Raw genomic sequence first — 18,080 nt, 5'->3', positions numbered from 1 at the left:
AAGTTTCCTCCACATGAATGGTGCCCCCCAGAGTCTGAACGCAGCCCAATGATCTCAATGAGATAGAAAAATAATTGAATTATTGATCATAACAGGAAAAAAAAACTTGTCCTGTCTAACCCGGGCTCTAGCGTCAGACTTTATTGGTATTCCGTAAGCATAAAACATAAAACTACGAAGACATCGGGGAGAATGAAAAAGGATTTCATTATTACAAGCAGAAGGCCATGAAAGTGGAACAGTGATTAGAGGAAATCTACAAACCTAAAAAAATGTAAATGGGAACCATACATATGGTGTGCATAGTACCTGTGGGTTTGCTGCCAGGAGATTAACCCTTCACTTCCTTTCCCAGAGGAAAACAGATAGACAAATCCCAGTACACATAAATCACATGAGCAGTTACAGACCCCCATCCTCAAGTCATTACCAGTTCCCACACAGGGCGGGCGGAGGAAGGAGTTCAGTGTCCCCTATGACGATGGGGATCGTATAAATAATGTAAAGAATTTACAGCAGAATCTGATGCAATCACAGTAGCTAATACTTAGGAATACTGTAAAGCAGTGGTCTGCAAACTATGGCCCTCCAGATGTTGCAAAACTACAACTCCCAGACAGCCAACGGCTTCTAAAGGCTTGTGCATGTTGGCTTTACGCAGTGATGTCACAAAACAGGGATAATACACACAGTGATGTCACAGTACAGGGATAATGCACACAGTGATATCACAGTACAGGGATAATACACACAGTGATGTCACAGTACAGGGATAATACCCACAGTGATGTCACAGTACAGGGATAATACACAGTGATGTCACAGAACAGGGATAATACACACAGTGATGTCACAGAACAGGGATAATACACACAGTGATGTCACAGTACAGGGATAATATACACAGTGATGTCACAGTACAGGGATAATACACACAGTGATGTCACAGTACAGGGATAATACACACAGTGATGTCACAGTACAGGGATAATACACACAGTGATGTCACAGTACAGGGATAATACACACAGTGATGTATGTCACAGTACAGGGATAATACACCCAGTGATGTATGTCACAGTACAGGGATAATACACACAGTGATGTCACAGTACAGGGATAATACACACAGTGATGTCACAGTACAGGGATAATACACAGTGATGTCACAGTACAGGGATAATACACGCAGTGATGTCACAGTACAGTGATAATACACGCAGTGATGTCACAGTACAGGGATAAAACACAGTTATGTCACAGTACAGGGATAATACACAGTGATGTCACAGTACAGGGATAATATACACAGTGATGTCACAGTGCAGGGATAATACACAGTTATGTCACAGTACAGGGATATTACACAGTGATGTCACAGTACAGGGATAATACACACACTGATGTCACAGTACAGGGATAATATACACAGTGATGTCACAGTGCAGGGATAATACACAGTGATGTCACAGTACAGGGATAATACACACAGTGATGTCACAGTACATGGATAATACACACAGTGATGTCACAGTACAGGGATAATACACACAGTGATGTCACAGTACAGGGAAAATACACAGTGATGTCACAGTACAGGGATAATACACACAGTGATGTCCCAGTACAGGGATAATACACAGTGATGTCACAGTACAGGGATAATACACACAGTGATGTCACAATACAGGGATAATATACATAGTGATGTAACAGTACAGGGATAATACACAGTGATGTCACAGTACAGAGATAATACACACAGTGATGTCACAGTACAGGGATAATATACACAGTGATGTCACAGTACAGGGATAATACACACAGTGATGTCATAATACAGGGATAATACACATAGTGATGTCACAGTACAGAGATAATATACACAGTGATGTCACAGTACAGGGATAATACACACAGTGATGTCACAGTACAGAGATAATACACACAGTGATGTCACAGTACAGGGATAATAAGCACAGTGATGTCACAGTACAGAGATAAAAATAAAATAAAACACACACACACACAGGGCTGAACAACAAGATAATGAACACATTGTGGGTGTATAACCATAGTAAAGATGTAAGGTTTTAATATCTTTTCTAACTCTGGTCACACTCTGGCGACAGAATATCTGTTTACATTTTTGTGGCACCTCTGTTGCCCAAGACTTAAACAGAACCTCTCATTAACTTGATAAATTTTATAATCCCCCCCATGTCACTGCCCCCATCATGAGAAACCACCCACTGCCTTTATTTTGATAATTTTATAGTTTTATACCTTGATATTGCTCTGTATTTCTGCTCAGCCTCAGGTTCACAGACTGGGAAGGGGCGTTCCCCAGCAGACGTGACATCATCTGAAGCCATACAGGGGAGCACTTCCTCCCTCACTCACACACAGCACAGAGCAGTTCAGTGTGAGATGAGATATGATTGGATAAGGCTGGACACACGCCCTTCAGCACTCCAGACTGCATTTCCTGTGTTTGGACTTCTGCCAGGACAGCAGGAGTCCAAAGTCTGTGCAAGAGATGGGGGAAAATGTGCTCTGGAAGAGTAGGGAGACACCTAGTGACAGCTTTTTTAAACACAAATAAAACATAGAAAACTTCATTTTTAAACAAAGTATATTAGAGAGATTTTTTTTATTTACCATTAGGAATGCAATAGCAAAAATTAGTTTTAATGAGCGTGGCCATTTAAGCAATCAGGATACAGATTTGGTGGAATTCCCATATACTTGCATGGGACTTCCGCTAAAATACTATCCTGATTGCAGAAGTGACAGAGTTAAGCTTTAATAATGATGATTTTGGCTAACGCTCCATGGAAAATTAGAAAATGTAAATTTTTGAGTTGTGAAAAGTCCTATTCATCTCTTCCGACACCACCCAGGGTTACCACCCAGTTTTTCGAGGAACCAGAACAACATATCTGCTAAGTCACGCAACAAAAAACAAACACACATTTTGGAACTACGATTCGAACAGATACAGTACGCTTATGGGAGTAAGTAGCCTCTTATGTTCGTCATCGAAAATGGAACCAAGATTTGCACAAGCCCAATTTGAATGGCATACGGATCTCCCTTAGTCGCTCTCTCAGCTGAAGGACCTGGCGATTATTAAAGGATTTTTTACCGATTGACCCTTTCACTCTGGGAAAGATAAGTCGCCAGGGCTTTTGGGCTGCGCCCTACCCATAGAGGAGCAGGCTGACAGTCACTGAATATGTGCAGTATGCCCACTTCTAGATGAGTCCAGTGCATGCAGCCTTTATAACAGTGCACATATGTCGACTAGTGGCATGCCCAACCTCTGCATGCTGCCCTAAAGCAGTGGTCTCCAACCTGTGGACCTCCAGCTGTTTCAAAATTACAACTCCCAGCATACCCGGGTAAAAGTGAAATGAGTAAAAGACTATGGCACGGGAGGGGGGATCAATTGAAATGGTTAAATAGTTATGGCACATGAGGGATCGGTGGGAGGGGGGATAAATTGAAATGGTTAAATAGTTACGGCACAGGGGGGATCGGTGGGAGGGGGGATAAATCAATTGGAATGGTTATGGCACAAGGGGATCAGTGGAAAGGGGGGATGAATCAGTTTGAATGGTTATGATACGGGGTTAAGAGGAGGGGATCAATTGAAATGAGTAAAAGAGTATGGCACGGGGGGAATCAACAGGAATGATTATGACACAGGGGGATCAGAGGGGGGAGGGATTAATGTGATGTCATGCATATATAATTAATTATGCAAATTAGAATGGTAGGTATTTTTTGGTAAGAAAGGTGGCAACCCCTGCAGCCCCCCATGATTCACTCTTACCCGGGGTCCCCATGAGTTGTCAATCCACCCCTGCCCCCTGCTGTGGTCCTTACTGTCAGACTCCGGAGGCTGAAGGGTTACTTTGCCGACGCTGGGCTGGTACGTGACACGACGTGTCGGGACATGGGCGGAGCTTCCTGTGGTGTCACGCATATATAATTAATTATGCAAATGAGAATGGACTGAATTTTTGGGGCAACAAAGGTGGCAACCCTAACTGTTGAACATTTCATGCATAGAAGTATTTCCCATAAGGCCCCATTTAGGAAGGCTTCTGATTGGCTGCGGCAGTCAAGTGACACCAGAGCGGCGACAAAATATATATCCGCTGCTGTAATCTGAGCGCCGACCGAAGACATCACCTGTTGATTTTATTTTTTTATTTTTTAAAGATGAGAAGACATTTATGACTGTTGACCCACAGGAACAGGTGAGGGGACACCAATGACTGTGACACACAGGGAGAGATTAGGGGACAGTATTAACTGACATACAGGTGGGAGATGAGAGGACAGTAATGACTGACACACGTGTGGAGAGAGGGGAAAGTAATAATTGACACACGAGTGGAGAGAGGGGAAAGTAATAACTGACACACGAGTGGAGAGGGGAAAGTAATAACTGACACACGAGTGGAGAGGGGAAAGTAATGACTGACACACGAGTGGAGAGGGGAAAGTAATAACTGACACACGAGTGGAGAGGGGAAAGTAATAACTGACACACGAGTGGAGAGGGGAAAGTAATGACTGACACACGAGTGGAGAGGGGAAAGTAATAACTGACACACGAGTGGAGAGAGGGGAAAGTAATAACTCACACACGAGTGGACACGAGTGGAGAGGGGAAAGTAATGACTGACACACGAGTGGAGAGGGGAAAGTAATGACTGACACACGAGTGGAGATAGGGGAAAGTAATAACTGGCATATAGGTGGTAGAAGGGAGGACAGTAATAAATGACATACAGGGGGGGAAATGGGGGACAGTAATAACTGACACACGAGTGGAGATAGGGGAAAGTAATAACTGACATGCAGTGGGAAGATAAAGGGACAGTAATGACTGACATACAGGGGGGAGGGGACAGTAATGACTGACATACAGTACAGGGGGGAGGGGACAGTAATGACTGACATACAGGGGGGAGGGGACAGTAATGACTCACATACAGAGGGGGAGATGGGGGGGACAGTAATGACTTACATACAGGGGGAGGGGACAGTAATGACTGACATACAGGGGGGAGATGGGGGGACAGTAATGACTGACATACAGGGGGAGGGGACAGTAATGACTGACATACAGGGGGGAGATGGGGGGGACAGTAATGACTGACATACAGGGGGGAGGGGACAGTAATGACTGACACACGAGTGGAGATGGGGGGACAGTAATGACTGACATACAGGGGGGGGGGGGGGAGATGGGGGGGCCAGTAATGACTGACATACAGGGGGGGGGGGAGATGGGGGGACAGTAATGACTGACATACAGGGGGAGAGATGGGGGGACAGTAATGACTGACATACAGGGGGGAGATGGGGGGACAGTAATAACTGACATACAGGGGGGGAGATGAGGGGGACAGTAATGACTGACATACAGGGGGGAGATGGGGGGACAGTAATAACTGACATACAGGGGGGGAGATGGGGGGACAGTAATGACTGACATACAGGGGGGAGATGGGGGGACAGTAATAACTGACATACAGGGGGGGAGATGAGGGGGACAGTAATGACTGACATACAGGGGGGAGATGGGGGGACAGTAATAACTGACATACAGGGGGGGAGATGAGGGGGACAGTAATGACTGACATACAGGGGGGAGATGGGGGGACAGTAATAACTGACATACAGGGGGGGAGATGGGGGGACAGTAATGACTGACATACAGGGGGGAGATGGGGGGACAGTAATAACTGACATACAGGGGGGGAGATGAGGGGGACAGTAATGACTGACATACAGGGGGGAGATGGGGGGACAGTAATAACTGACATACAGGGGGGGAGATGAGGGGGACAGTAATGACTGACATACAGGGGGGAGATGGGGGGACAGTAATAACTGACATACAGGGGGGGAGATGGGGGGACAGTAATGACTGACATACAGGGGGGAGATGGGGGACAGTAATAACTGACATACAGGGGGGGAGATGGGGGGACAGTAATGACTGACATACAGGGGGGAGATGGGGGACAGTAATAACTGACATACAGGGGGGGAGATGGGGGGACAGTAATAACTGACACACAGGGAGGGGGGAGATAGGAGGAATAATAATGACTGGTGATATGATGTCACATAACGTCAGGTTGCTTAGTGATGTCCCGTTACATGACCTGCAGGTTCCTGACTATAAACTTTTTTTTGCTAGCTCCTCGAACAAAATACAAAATTGATACAAAATTTTTCAAGCACTGCCGTAAAACACAAATAACCTCATTCCCTCCCAGCTGTATTGCCTTATCGCAGGATTTTAATATTTATTTTTCAACATGTAACTAAAAACTCTCTGAGCAACTTAGGCCTAAGATAAATAAAGGTTTCCCTATGAATGGCGAGGAATGTCAGCCCCATCCTGGGAGACAGCGCCTGGAGGCTGAGACTCCTCCCACAGCTGGATCCGATTACATTATAAAGCTTCTGTATGCTGGAGGGGGAATCACTACCCACACACCACACTTGCTGAGTTGCCCATAGCAACCAATCAGATCGCTTCTTTCATTTTGCAGAGGCCTTGTTAAAAATGAAAGAAGCGATCTGATTGGTTGCTATGGGCAACTCAGCAACTTTACCTCTGGACAGGTTTTTATAAATCTCCTCCTTGGTGACTATATTTGGTTTAGTTCCTGAATGTTTACTTGGGTACTCAATGGGGGAGATTTATCAAAACCTGTGCAGAGGAAGAGTGGTGCAGTTGCCCATAGCAACCAATCAGATTGCTTCTTTCATTTTCCACAGGCCTCTAAAGAGGCTTGTGGAAAATGAAAGAAGCAATCTGATTGGTTGCTATGGGCAACTGCACCACTCTTCCTCTGCACAGGTTTTGATAAATCTCCCCCAATGTGTACTCAAAATGTACGGAAAACCGCTTTTTCGAGCCCCATGAAAATAAAAGGATGTGTTCTGAAAATTGACTGAATGTAGTCACTAGTAGACTATGTTGAGTTAAAGGGGTACTCTGTTGGAAAACTATTTTTTTTTTCTTTTTTTAAATCAACTGGTGCCAGAAAGTTAAATAGATTTGTAAATTACTTCTATTAAAAAAATCTTAATCCTTCCAGTACTTGTTAGCTGCTGAATACTACTGAGGAAATTCTTTTCTTTTTGAAACACAGAGCTCTCTGTTGACATCACGAGCACAGTGCTCTCTGCTGACATCTCTGTCCATTTTAGGAACTGTCCAGAGCAGCATATGTTTTCTATGGGGATTTTCTCTTACTCTGGACAATTCTTAAAATAGACAAGAGGTGTCAGCAGAGAGCACTGTGGTCATGATGTCAGAAGAGAGCTCTGTGTTCCAAAAAGAAAATAATTTCCTCTGTAGTATTCAGCAGCTAATAAGTACTGAAAGGATAAAGATTTTTTTAATAGAAGTAATTTACAAATCTGTTTAACTTTCTGGCACCAGTTGATAAAAAAAAAAAAAAGTATTCCACCGGAGTACCCCTTTGAAGTGAATTGGCTCGCCGCAGGTACACCATGGTACAGGCCACGGCATCTTTTTTTTTTTTTTTTTTTTTTTTCCAGTATCCCAATATATACCTTGAACCTACAGCCCAAAAATGGTTGTGAAGAAACCTTCACCTCACTAAATTTTCTTCACTCCCAGTCGGGTTATGGCACATTATATGGCGGCACATGTTGTCACTTTGGCTGAAATATTCCCATGTTTGACATTAAGGTTAACACATGAAGACAATGCAATTCAAATAAGTCAAGATTTGGGTTCAATCACGACTCCAGTGTGAACAGAGCCATAAACCATTCATCAGGCAGAATTTGTCTAATCCAGTGTTTCCCAACCACGGTACAAAAATGTCGGGGTTTATAGAAAATATATTACGGAACGCAAACCCACGCAGCAAAGTGTACCTCCAACCTCAGAGGCGATCTCATCCCCTTCCAAAATCCTAAGGTCCCGTTCACACTACGGAAATTCCACACAGATTCCACTTGCAGCAGCCTCCCATTTATTTCAATGTGAATTCAGCTGCTCAGTTCACACAATGGAAATTCTGCGATAAAACATACAAATGGAGGAATGGGACGCTGGGATAGTGGGATGCTGCTTATGTCCACTCCTAGATCATTTTGAACAGAGCGGATCCACTGAGGAAATTGCGAGAGGAAATTCCTTACTAACACTCCTTAGTGTGAACGTTTCTTAAGGCTAGGTTCACACTGTGGAATCTCCGGTTGGACATTCCTAGTGCTGCAACAGTTCCCATAGACGCAATGTATTCCAGGGCGATTCCGCCGAAAGAAAGAAATTTCAGCGACGGAAATTCCACAATGTGCACTGTACAGCGGGATCACATTGACAGCAATGGGAATTTGTGGCACCAACATTTTTTTTGTGTATTTTCTAAGCAAAAATTTGGTAGTGAGTGTGAACCCAGCCTAAAGGTAATATGCAAGTAGAAAAAAAGTTGAATGCACTCACCCACTAGTGAAGTTAAAACGTCTTCTTTATTGGAACATCGTTAAAACAAGCTGAAGGGAGGGGTAGAGAGATGCGGTCAGCGTGAGCTGACTGACCGGCCGAGGCGAGGCAGCGCTCCTTTCGCGGTTCAGCCCGCTTTCTCAAGCCTCAAAGGAAAGGTCCATTCACACTGTGAAATGTCCAAGTGGAATTCCTCTCAGAAATCCGGCTGGGAGAGTCCCCTTTAACTTTGGTGTAAGGCTAGGTTCACACTGCGGAATCTCCGGGCAGAATTTCTGACGGAGATCGAGCCAGCGGCACTAAGACCGCAAGGACTGCATTGCCGTCCCCATAGACGGCAATGCATTTCTGGGTGGATCTTTTGGGAAATCTGCTCAGAAATGCATTGCCATCTATGGGGATGGCAATGCAGTCCACGTGGTCCTAGTGCCGCCGGCTCGATCGCCGGCAGAAATTCTGCCCGGAGATTCTGCAGTGTGAACCCAGCCTTAAATGTTTTTTTTTCCTTTGACCCATTAACAATGCAGAATTTCTGCTGCGGAATTCCTCGTGGACTGCATTGCAATCAATGGTGTCTGCGCGAGTCCACAAGGTCCTAGCGTTGAGGAATTTTGGCGCTGCCTGCTGCAGATGGGATCTCTGCCTGGAATATCTCTGGGCAGACATTCCATAGTGTGAATGTACTCTTAGGATCTATTTACACATACAGTATCCTGCACATATTTGGTTTCCAGGATTTAAAGCTGCAGATTTTATGCTTCAGAGTTCAGTGTAAACTAAATGACTGAACACAGCTTCAAATCTGCAGCTTCAATTCCTGCGCATCAAATATGCACAGGATACTGTATGTGTGAATAGACCCTTAGGGATCTGCTGCAGATAATTTACTGTAGTTACATTGCGGTCTGCAGCACAGAGTTCCTATTGCGACATTGCAGCCATCTTTTCTTTCATGCCAAATCTGATGCTCCATGACATGACAGTGCCAACATAGACAAATATTTAAAATACCGTAACATGGGTATGTAGAGAACCGCAAATAACATTACTCCCATATTCACAACCTTCCTTATTTAGAGCAGATATAACATTTTTGACAGAATTCTATTGATCAGAGCTGACTGACTAACAACCATAGACATGACCATCACGATAATATTTTTTGGGGGGGTATGTTCATACTGAGGAATAGGAGCGGAATTATAGAGGAATAATTTTGGTCAGGAAAATGTCGATTTTTGCCATTTTCTCCCTTCCGCAGAATTCGTGCAGAAGTTCCACCCGGAATTTCCACGCAGAAATGAGCTGCCTCTCATTTCACCTTTTTTTCAACTCTACGCATAAATTCTGCACAAAACTGATTTCTGCTTTTCGGCCGGATTGACATTACGGAATTTCAGAGCAAAATTAGGTTTTGAATTCTGTTTTGAAATTCCTGTACAGCAGAGTCCCATTGCTGACAATCAGATTCTGTTGCATGATACATACTGCAGATTTTCCAGGCGGACTTTCCATCTGGAAAATCCCCTGGAAAAATTCCGCCAGAACATTGAACTTGTTCAATGGTCTTGCGGAATCCGCTCCACAGGCTGCAGAGATTCCTCAGAGTGAACAGGGCAGCGGAAAGTCCATTAAAATCAATGGAACTTTCATTGTTGGATGATTTGGAGCAAAATAATCAAGTAAATTCCTCTCCAATTTCTCAGGGTGAACATACCCTTATCAATATTGAGAACCTGCCACATAAAAAATGCAGTCCATTCTGCAGGCATCATGGTATAGAGCAGGAGGAGTCTAGAAGATTGATATATAGTGGGATTGATATATAGTGTTGAGCCAAAATTTTCTCTGCTCATTCTGGGCTAAGTAGTCATGTGGGAGATTCTACTCAGTGATCTGTGTTTATGGCCATGTTCACATGACGGAATTTCCCAGTGTCATCTGGCGGAAAAATTCAGCTCGTAAATTTTATTGCAGCAGAGTCCCATTGTTTTTAATGTAATTCCGCTGCTACATGGCAGAATTTCTGCGCCGGAAACATCTGCCACAGAAACCGGGATTCCAGCCTCCGCCAAAAAGAATTGATATGTCAATTCTTTCGGTGGAACCTTCTTAGAAATACATTGCCGTCTATGAAGACGGAGCATTTCTGAGCGGTCCTACATTCTGCAAATATTCCTCCGAACATACAATAAGGCTAGGTTCACACAACGGAATTTCCGCCTGCAATTCCGCTATGAAATTGCAAGCAGAAATTCCGCTTGCTAAAATGTATAGTGTAGTGAATGGGTTTCCGTTCACAAATTCACACTTCAGAATTTGTGAACGGAAAATCCGCTTGAAAATTTCCACCTGAAGAAAGGCGTTGCTCATTCTTCAGGCGGAAATACTCGCGGAACACATTGCAGTCTATTGAAGACTGATTCAATCGGCGCTGGCCGCTATTGGAATCTTTGGGTGGAAATTTTCTGCCCGGAGATTCCGCAGTGTCAACCTAGCCAAAGGAATTCCCCCTCAAATTAAAGCCTGTAGACTTTTATGGGATTCCGCACTCCCATTCACACTCCTGAATTTCCGCTTGCGGAATTCCACAAGCGGAAATTCAGGAGTGTTAATGGGAGTGCGGAATCCCGTAAAAGTCTATGGGCTTTAATTTGAGGCGGAATTTCTGTCGTGTGAATAGACCCTAAGTCTATGGTCTAGGAGCGCACGGACACTGCAGTCTCCAATAGACTGCAACGTCTTACGAAATTTTCTGCCCGGAGATTCCGCAGCGTGAACCTAGCCTAAGGGTACGTTCACACGCGCGGATTTTTTAGCGGGTTTTCCGCTGCGTATTTGAAAGTGGGCGGGCTCTTCTCGGCTGTCCGTAGACGATTTTCTGCGGCGGAATGTACACTGCGGAAAATCCGCCGCAAGCCCCATTGAAGTCAGTAGGGACTGTGGCAGATTTTCCGCAGCATAGATTCCGCAGCGGAAAATCTGCTGCGGACAGCCGAGAACCGCTCCCGCCCACTTTCAAATACGCAGCGGAAAACCCGCTAAAAAATCAGCGCGTGTGAACGTACCCTAAGGGTCTATTCACACGGCAGAATTTCCGCTTGCGGAATTCCACCTCAAATTAAAGCCCTTAGACTTCTATAGGATTCCGCATTCCCATTCACACTCCTGAAGTGTAGCAGTATTAGTAAATATAAATATATTAATACATAAATACATAAACAGTTGTTTGGTAAACATTCCATTTACAAGCAAAACAAACCAAACATCCTTGTAGCGAGAGGCTCTGCAATAGCTACTCAAGTATACAGTGGACACATAAAATGTATATATGCACAGATTTGCATCTAAAGAGCGATACCCAGTACATATTCTCCACCGTATCCCCCAGACATTCCAGCTACAAACATTTTTTATTTTTTTTTATTTTACGTAAAGTCTACAAGAGCATGCAGCGACATGTCAGCGCGGTGTACTTACTTCTCAAGGCTCCCACCAGCATGTTCCCATCTTTTATCAATTCCTTAATAAACTTATTGGTCCTTTCCAGCTCTATTTCGTGACACTTCAGCCTTTCCCTGAAGTCTGGGCTATCCAGGTAAGAATCACTGAACTCCAGAGTGGGGAGTCCCATTGTAAATTTGTTTTAGGGTTACCCCCCTTTTTTTTTTTTTTTGTAGAATCCTTAGAGGGAAGAGAAATCTTCTTCTTGCAGAAAGTTTTAGGTGGAAGTTGTGCTCCCTTCTGGGATCAGAGCATGCACATGAATGCTGGAGGAGATCTGCAGCCAGTGTCACCCTGCTGCATTGTCCCTATGGTCAGGACACAAGGCTGAGGCGGCTGCTGCACAGAGGAAACTCTAGTTTTCAGACATTTCCGGCAGATCAGACTCTTTCTTAGCCTCCTTCCCCTCCCTTACACAGCCAGGCTGATCAATCCTGCTAAAGCCAATGCAAAGCCAAACTCTGATCCCAGCAGATCCCCCCCCCACCACCACCACCACACAGGGGACTCCCAGCAAGGTCACCCTCAGGTCACCTTACATTCCTAGATAAACTTCATTCAGTATAAGCTGCAGCCCCCCCTTTGTCCTGGAATCCTCCTTGGCTGCAGGGGAAAAATAGAAAAAGCTCAGTAAGAAGATTGTAAGGATCCTTGGAGCAGGGAGAAGGCTGATGACGTCACCGGGCTGCAGATCATTACCCGGGAAAAAACTTGCAGCACGTTTGTTACTTGGGGAAGAGAATTGTATCAGAAAAGTTTTTAGTTTTTTTTTTTTTTTTTTTCTTTTGGTAAAAGAATAGGAAACTTGAGAAGTTTGTCTCTAGGGCGCCATCTGTAGGTGGCTTAGGGAGTAGCTGGAGCTGAGTTACAGCATAGAAGTTTTTGTATCTTGCGAGACTGTAGAGCAGACAAATGGTGGGGGAGACAATGGGGTCTGTGTGCTTAGTCTAGCTGGGGCCGGTCAACATAAGAGAAGAAAAAGGAATTCCAGGCAAAACCTTTATATATATATATATATATATATATATATATATATATATATATATATATATATCTATCTATCTATCTATATATATATATATATATATATATATATCAACTGGCTCCGGAAAGTTAAACAGATTTGTAAATTACTTATATTAAAAAATCTTAATCCTTCCAATAGTTATTAGCTTCTGAAGTTTTCTGTCTAACTGCTCAATGATGATGTCACGTCCCGGGAGCTGTGCATGATGGGAGAATATCCCCATAGGAACAGCACAGCTCCCGGGAAGTGAGTCATCAGAGAGCAGTTAGACAGAAAACAACAACTCAACTTCAGAAGCTAATAACTATTGGAAGGATTACGATTTTTTAATAGAAGTAATTTACAAATCTGTTTAACTTTCCGGAGCCAGTTGATATATAAAAAAAAGTTTTGGCCTGGAATACCCCTTTAAAAGTAAACACAACAACCAGGATACAATTTGTTTGTGACTGTGTGTCCCTTCTTTCTTTCTTTCTTTCTATCTGTGGTGAGGGTGTGATGAGGGCAGATGGAATTACCCTAGGGCAGTTGTTCTTAACCTGGGTTCGATCGAACCCCAGGGGTTCGGTGAGTCAGTCCCGGGGGTTCGGCAGGGGAGGTCGCAACAGGACAGGCAAACCGAGCAATTGCTTGGGGCCCCGAGCAGAACCGGCGTTTGCCCGTCCTGTAGCGACGGGGCAATTCCCCCCCATCACTAATAACTCTCTGCGGCCCCACATTAAGTTTAAAAACACAGGGCTGCCGGGACATAGCGCACGCCGGGACGTCACTGACGTTCCGTGCGTGCGCCCATGGAAACAAAGGCGCCGAGGACCGGAGGATTGAGAAGGAGGAAGACGCGCGCTGGCCAGCTTGGTTAGTAAACAGCGGCACGTCATCTTCGGTGCTCCGACCACCGGTCCCGAGACCTACTGCTATAGCCGGAGCGGTGGTCGGAGCATTGAAGTGGGCAGTACACAGGCATACAGCCTCCAGCCATACACTGTATATGGCTGGAGGCTGTATGTCTGTGGGGAACACTGCCTACATCAATGGTCTTCAACCTGTGGACCTCCAGATGTTGCAAAACTACAACTCCCAGCATGCCCGGACAGCCAACGGCTGTCTGGGCATGCTGGGAGTTGTAGTTTTACAACATCTGGAGGTCCGCAGGATGAAGACCACTGGCCTGCCTAATATGGGGGAACACTGCCTGCCTAATGTGGGGGAACACTGCCTGCCTAATGTGGGGGAACACTGCCTGCCTAATGTGGGAGAACACTGCCTGCCTAATGTGGGGGAACACTGCCATTGTTGCGAAAATGACATGAGAGTGACACTTGCCAAGGTAAAGCCGCGCATTTCTGAACTGGTCTCCGAAAGACAACAGCAGAAGTCACACTGATTTGCAGTAAATATTCATTATGTTTTTGTGTGAAAATCATGTTTTCATGGTTTTGTTCTTTGTTCTTAATGGTTTTGTTCATTTTGTGCACCTATGTATAAATATATACTTAAATATATACCTCCTATGTTTTGAATTTGAAAAAAATCATATTTTATTTTTCCAATTAAGAGGGGTTCGGTGAATGCGCATATGAAACTGGTGGGGTTCAGTACCTCCAACAAGGTTAAGAACCACTGCCCTAGGGGCAGATAACATTAATCCCATGTATACCTTCGGATGGTGTAGAGGATAAACCATGCCCTGGCTTCACGCCAGGTCATGGTTTATCGTCTACACCACCCGAAGGTATACCGCTGGATCCTGGGCTAGGCACAGGGGCAAATAATGACTCCAATGCCAAGTTACGGAACAACGGTAGCTTTACTGAGTCAGACAGATGGTGACCAGTGACTTCAGAGACCTCAGGGCTTGCTGGGACTTGTAGTGGATGCAGGACCACGCTGACTTGACGCAGATTAAACTTGACTGACTTGACTGGGACTGACTCGACAGACTTCACCCTGTTTGTAGCTTACCAGGTTTTGATGTTCACCTGTGGGGCAGTGGACTTGTGGATTGATGGCTGCGTGGTAGACGATAGGCCTCTTTAGGACACCAGACACTCTCTCCAGACTTGACCTTACTGCAACTCAGCAAAGACTCAAAGTTTTATGTTCCCTGGCTAGGGAATAGTTAATGTCTCTGGCTTGCTATCCAATTGCTCCTAGGGTGTGTCTATTTAAAGTCAGCCCAGTCTAGCCTCTGGGCTGATGTGACTTCATTACATCCTGACTTGCTAAGATGCTGGACATGCTGCATGGAGCTCTTGGTGATACACTCTTTGTTTGAGGTTTTAATCTACTATTTCTGTCTTAGCATGCACTTTGTATTTTCTGGTTTTAGCCATGGTTAGGTGGTAGTAGATTTTAATCTGTGTTTGTTTAGTCAGTTTTAGGATATGTATGTTCTTTTTGCTATGTGTCTGTTCACACTGTCTTTTCTCTTGTATCCGTTTATATGAAGTTCTGTGTTTTATATTTCTGTTTTTCTACTGGGCCAGCATTCTGACCAAACTGTGGAGTGTGCCGCTGGCCAGTAGTGTATTTGGATGTATTATTAATGGCTACTTTGTTAGTGGAGTAGAGTGTCCAGTTTGTGTGTCCAGTGTGAACAGTGTTCTATATCTATATCCTGTGTATTTAGGCATCCCTGTTACCTGTCCATGGGGACTCAGTGGGTATTGTTTGTATTGTTATTCCTGTTTCTGTTCTGAAGGGATGGCGATTATCCTGTCTTGTGTTCAGTGTGAACAATGTTCTATAATTATATCCTGTTGTATCCGTTTTTCTGAGTTGTAACTTGGCATCCCTGTTACCTGTCCATGGGGACTCTGTGTCTACTGGAGGTGTTCGGAGGGATTGCTAATTGTTAGGATTCGGCAGGCTGGATGTGGATCCTCTGTGTCAGCGAGGGATTGGCGTGGACCGTACCGGTGGAGCAGTTCTAAGCTGCTCCTGGTATTCACCAGAGCCCGCCGCAAAGCGGGATGGTCTTGCCGCGGCGGTAGCAACCAGGTCGTATCCACCGGTAACGGCTCAACCTCGCTGACTGCTGAGAAGACGTGGGACAGAAGGACTAGACAGAGACGAGGTCAGACGTAGCAGAAGGTCAGGGCAGGCGGCAAGGTTCGTAGTCAATGGTAATAGCAGAAGGTCTGGAAACACTGGTATGGTAATCACAGGAAACGCTTTCACAAGGCACAAGGGCAACAAGATCCGGCAATGCTGGGAAGGGGAAGTGAGGTTATAATGCGTGGAGTAGGTGGGAGCTAATTAGACTGATTGGGCCAGGCACCAATTAGTGGTGCACTGGCCCTTTAAATCTTAGAGAGCTGGCGCACGCGCGCCCTAGAGAGCGGAGCCGCGCGCGCCAGGATGTGACAGCTGGGGACCGGGACAGGTAAGTGGATTGGGATGCGATCCGCGAGCGGGCGCGTCCCGCTATGCGAATCGCATCCCCGTCGGCAGTGTCAGTGCAGCGCTCCCGATCAGCGGGTCTGACCGGGGCGCTGCAGAGAGGAGAACGCCGCGAGCGCTCCGGGGAGGAGCAGGAACCCGGAGCGCTTGGCCTAACACTAATATTCCTGATTAGCAAAAGATCCCTGTTACTGGACCGTGGAGACTCAGAGGGTATTGTTATTCCTGTGTCTACCGGAGGTTTTTCTAGGGGATTAAGCTTATTCCTGTTTTGTTCTGGGGTATGTTCAGACTTATCCGTTTTCCTGTCTGGTGTTTTGAACTCTATATGTTTATTAGTTCTTTATTCAGATCTTTGGAATTCTGTTCATGACCGCATATCTATAGTGTCCTCTGTTCACGACCAGTGAGTCCACTGTTCATGTCCGCTGATATAGTGTCCTCTGTACTAACTCTCTGATCTGTGTCCTCTGAACTTTATACTATAGAGTTCTATGTTCCTGTTATGTTTCTGGTTTGTGACGGACTATTTATTAGGCCCATGCACTTTAGTTCAGGGAAGGACCGGCGCCCAGTTGTCGATCCATCGGTTAGGGTGGATGAGCAAGTAGGCAGGGAGAGCAGTTTTAGGGTCCGTTTAAGGCTCACTCTCCCTGTCCCCTGGTCGATCCCTGACATGTGTTTGGTCTTTTGAAAATTTGGGGCAGATAGCACATCATTTAATACCAGGTATACTTGGTATTAACTGCCACATTTTTTGTGCATCAAAAACCTGTGCTAAACCTTCGAAATTAGGGTATTAAAACACAAAAGGCCTAGCCACACCCCTTTCAAAAAATTGGCTAACAGGGTGCTAAATCGGGTGCTAAATATCTGAATGTGGTGCTAATAGCGTGTGCCTAATTGTAAGCAAATGTGGCACAGCTAAAGCCAAATAAGTGGAGAAGATAAATAAGGGGGTCTAAGGAGACCAGGACACCCAAAACCGCACGCAGCACCCTCTGAACCCCAATCCAATACTCCGTTATAAGAGGGCGTGATCAGAATATGTGTAATAGTGTACCCAGTCCCACCCCACAACGCTAGCACTGGGGGGGTAAATCAGGGTTCAGCCTATACAATAGCTCAGCAGTATGATACCAGCCCATAAGCAATTTATCTCTTTATAAGCCGTACAAATGGAAGCCTTAGAAGCCCTCTCCCAGATAGCCCGCCACTGAGGAAGGGTGATAGTAGTGTTGAGGGCAGTCTCCCATCGAGCCAAATAACGATGAGAGGGAGGGTTCCCCTTAGGGGGGTGGAGAAGTAAGGAGTAGATATCAGAGAGAAGTCCCCTCGTCTGAGGTCCACCCCGGCAATAGTCGTTCAAATCCAGTAGGCAGAGAAACCACCAGGGACCCAGTAGAGGACAACAGATAATGCTGCAACTGCAGATAGTGGAGACGCCCAGAAGAGGGGAGATCCCAACGAGACATCAGCTGGTCAAAAAGCAGGAGAGAGCGGGAGAGAGGGTCCACTACGTCCGCCCAACAGACGAACCCCATTCCCTTACCATAGCAGAAGACAGACCAGAAGGAAAGGAAGGGTGATAGAGAAAAGAGCGCAGAGGGGAAGAGGCAGAAGACAACT

At 45.3% G+C, this 18,080-nt stretch overlaps 1 protein-coding gene across 1 annotated transcript in view; it reads right to left on the bottom strand.

Moving 5' to 3' along the window:
* ARHGAP42 (Rho GTPase activating protein 42) overlaps positions 1 to 12,839 on the bottom strand; it is a 317,056-nt gene extending 304,217 nt beyond the window's left edge. The window contains 1 exon segment of the mRNA XM_056561532.1: positions 11,999 to 12,839. Within this exon segment, the coding sequence (XP_056417507.1) occupies positions 11,999 to 12,152 (154 nt within the window). The 5' untranslated portion in view covers positions 12,153 to 12,839.
* Positions 12,840 to 18,080: the final 5,241 nt, after the last annotated feature.

This window comes from Hyla sarda, chromosome 2 (assembly GCF_029499605.1).
Source record: "Hyla sarda isolate aHylSar1 chromosome 2, aHylSar1.hap1, whole genome shotgun sequence".
NCBI lineage: Eukaryota > Metazoa > Chordata > Amphibia > Anura > Hylidae > Hyla > Hyla sarda.
Note: the sequence above shows the minus strand (reverse complement) of the source record. Positions and strands in the feature narration are given on the sequence as shown.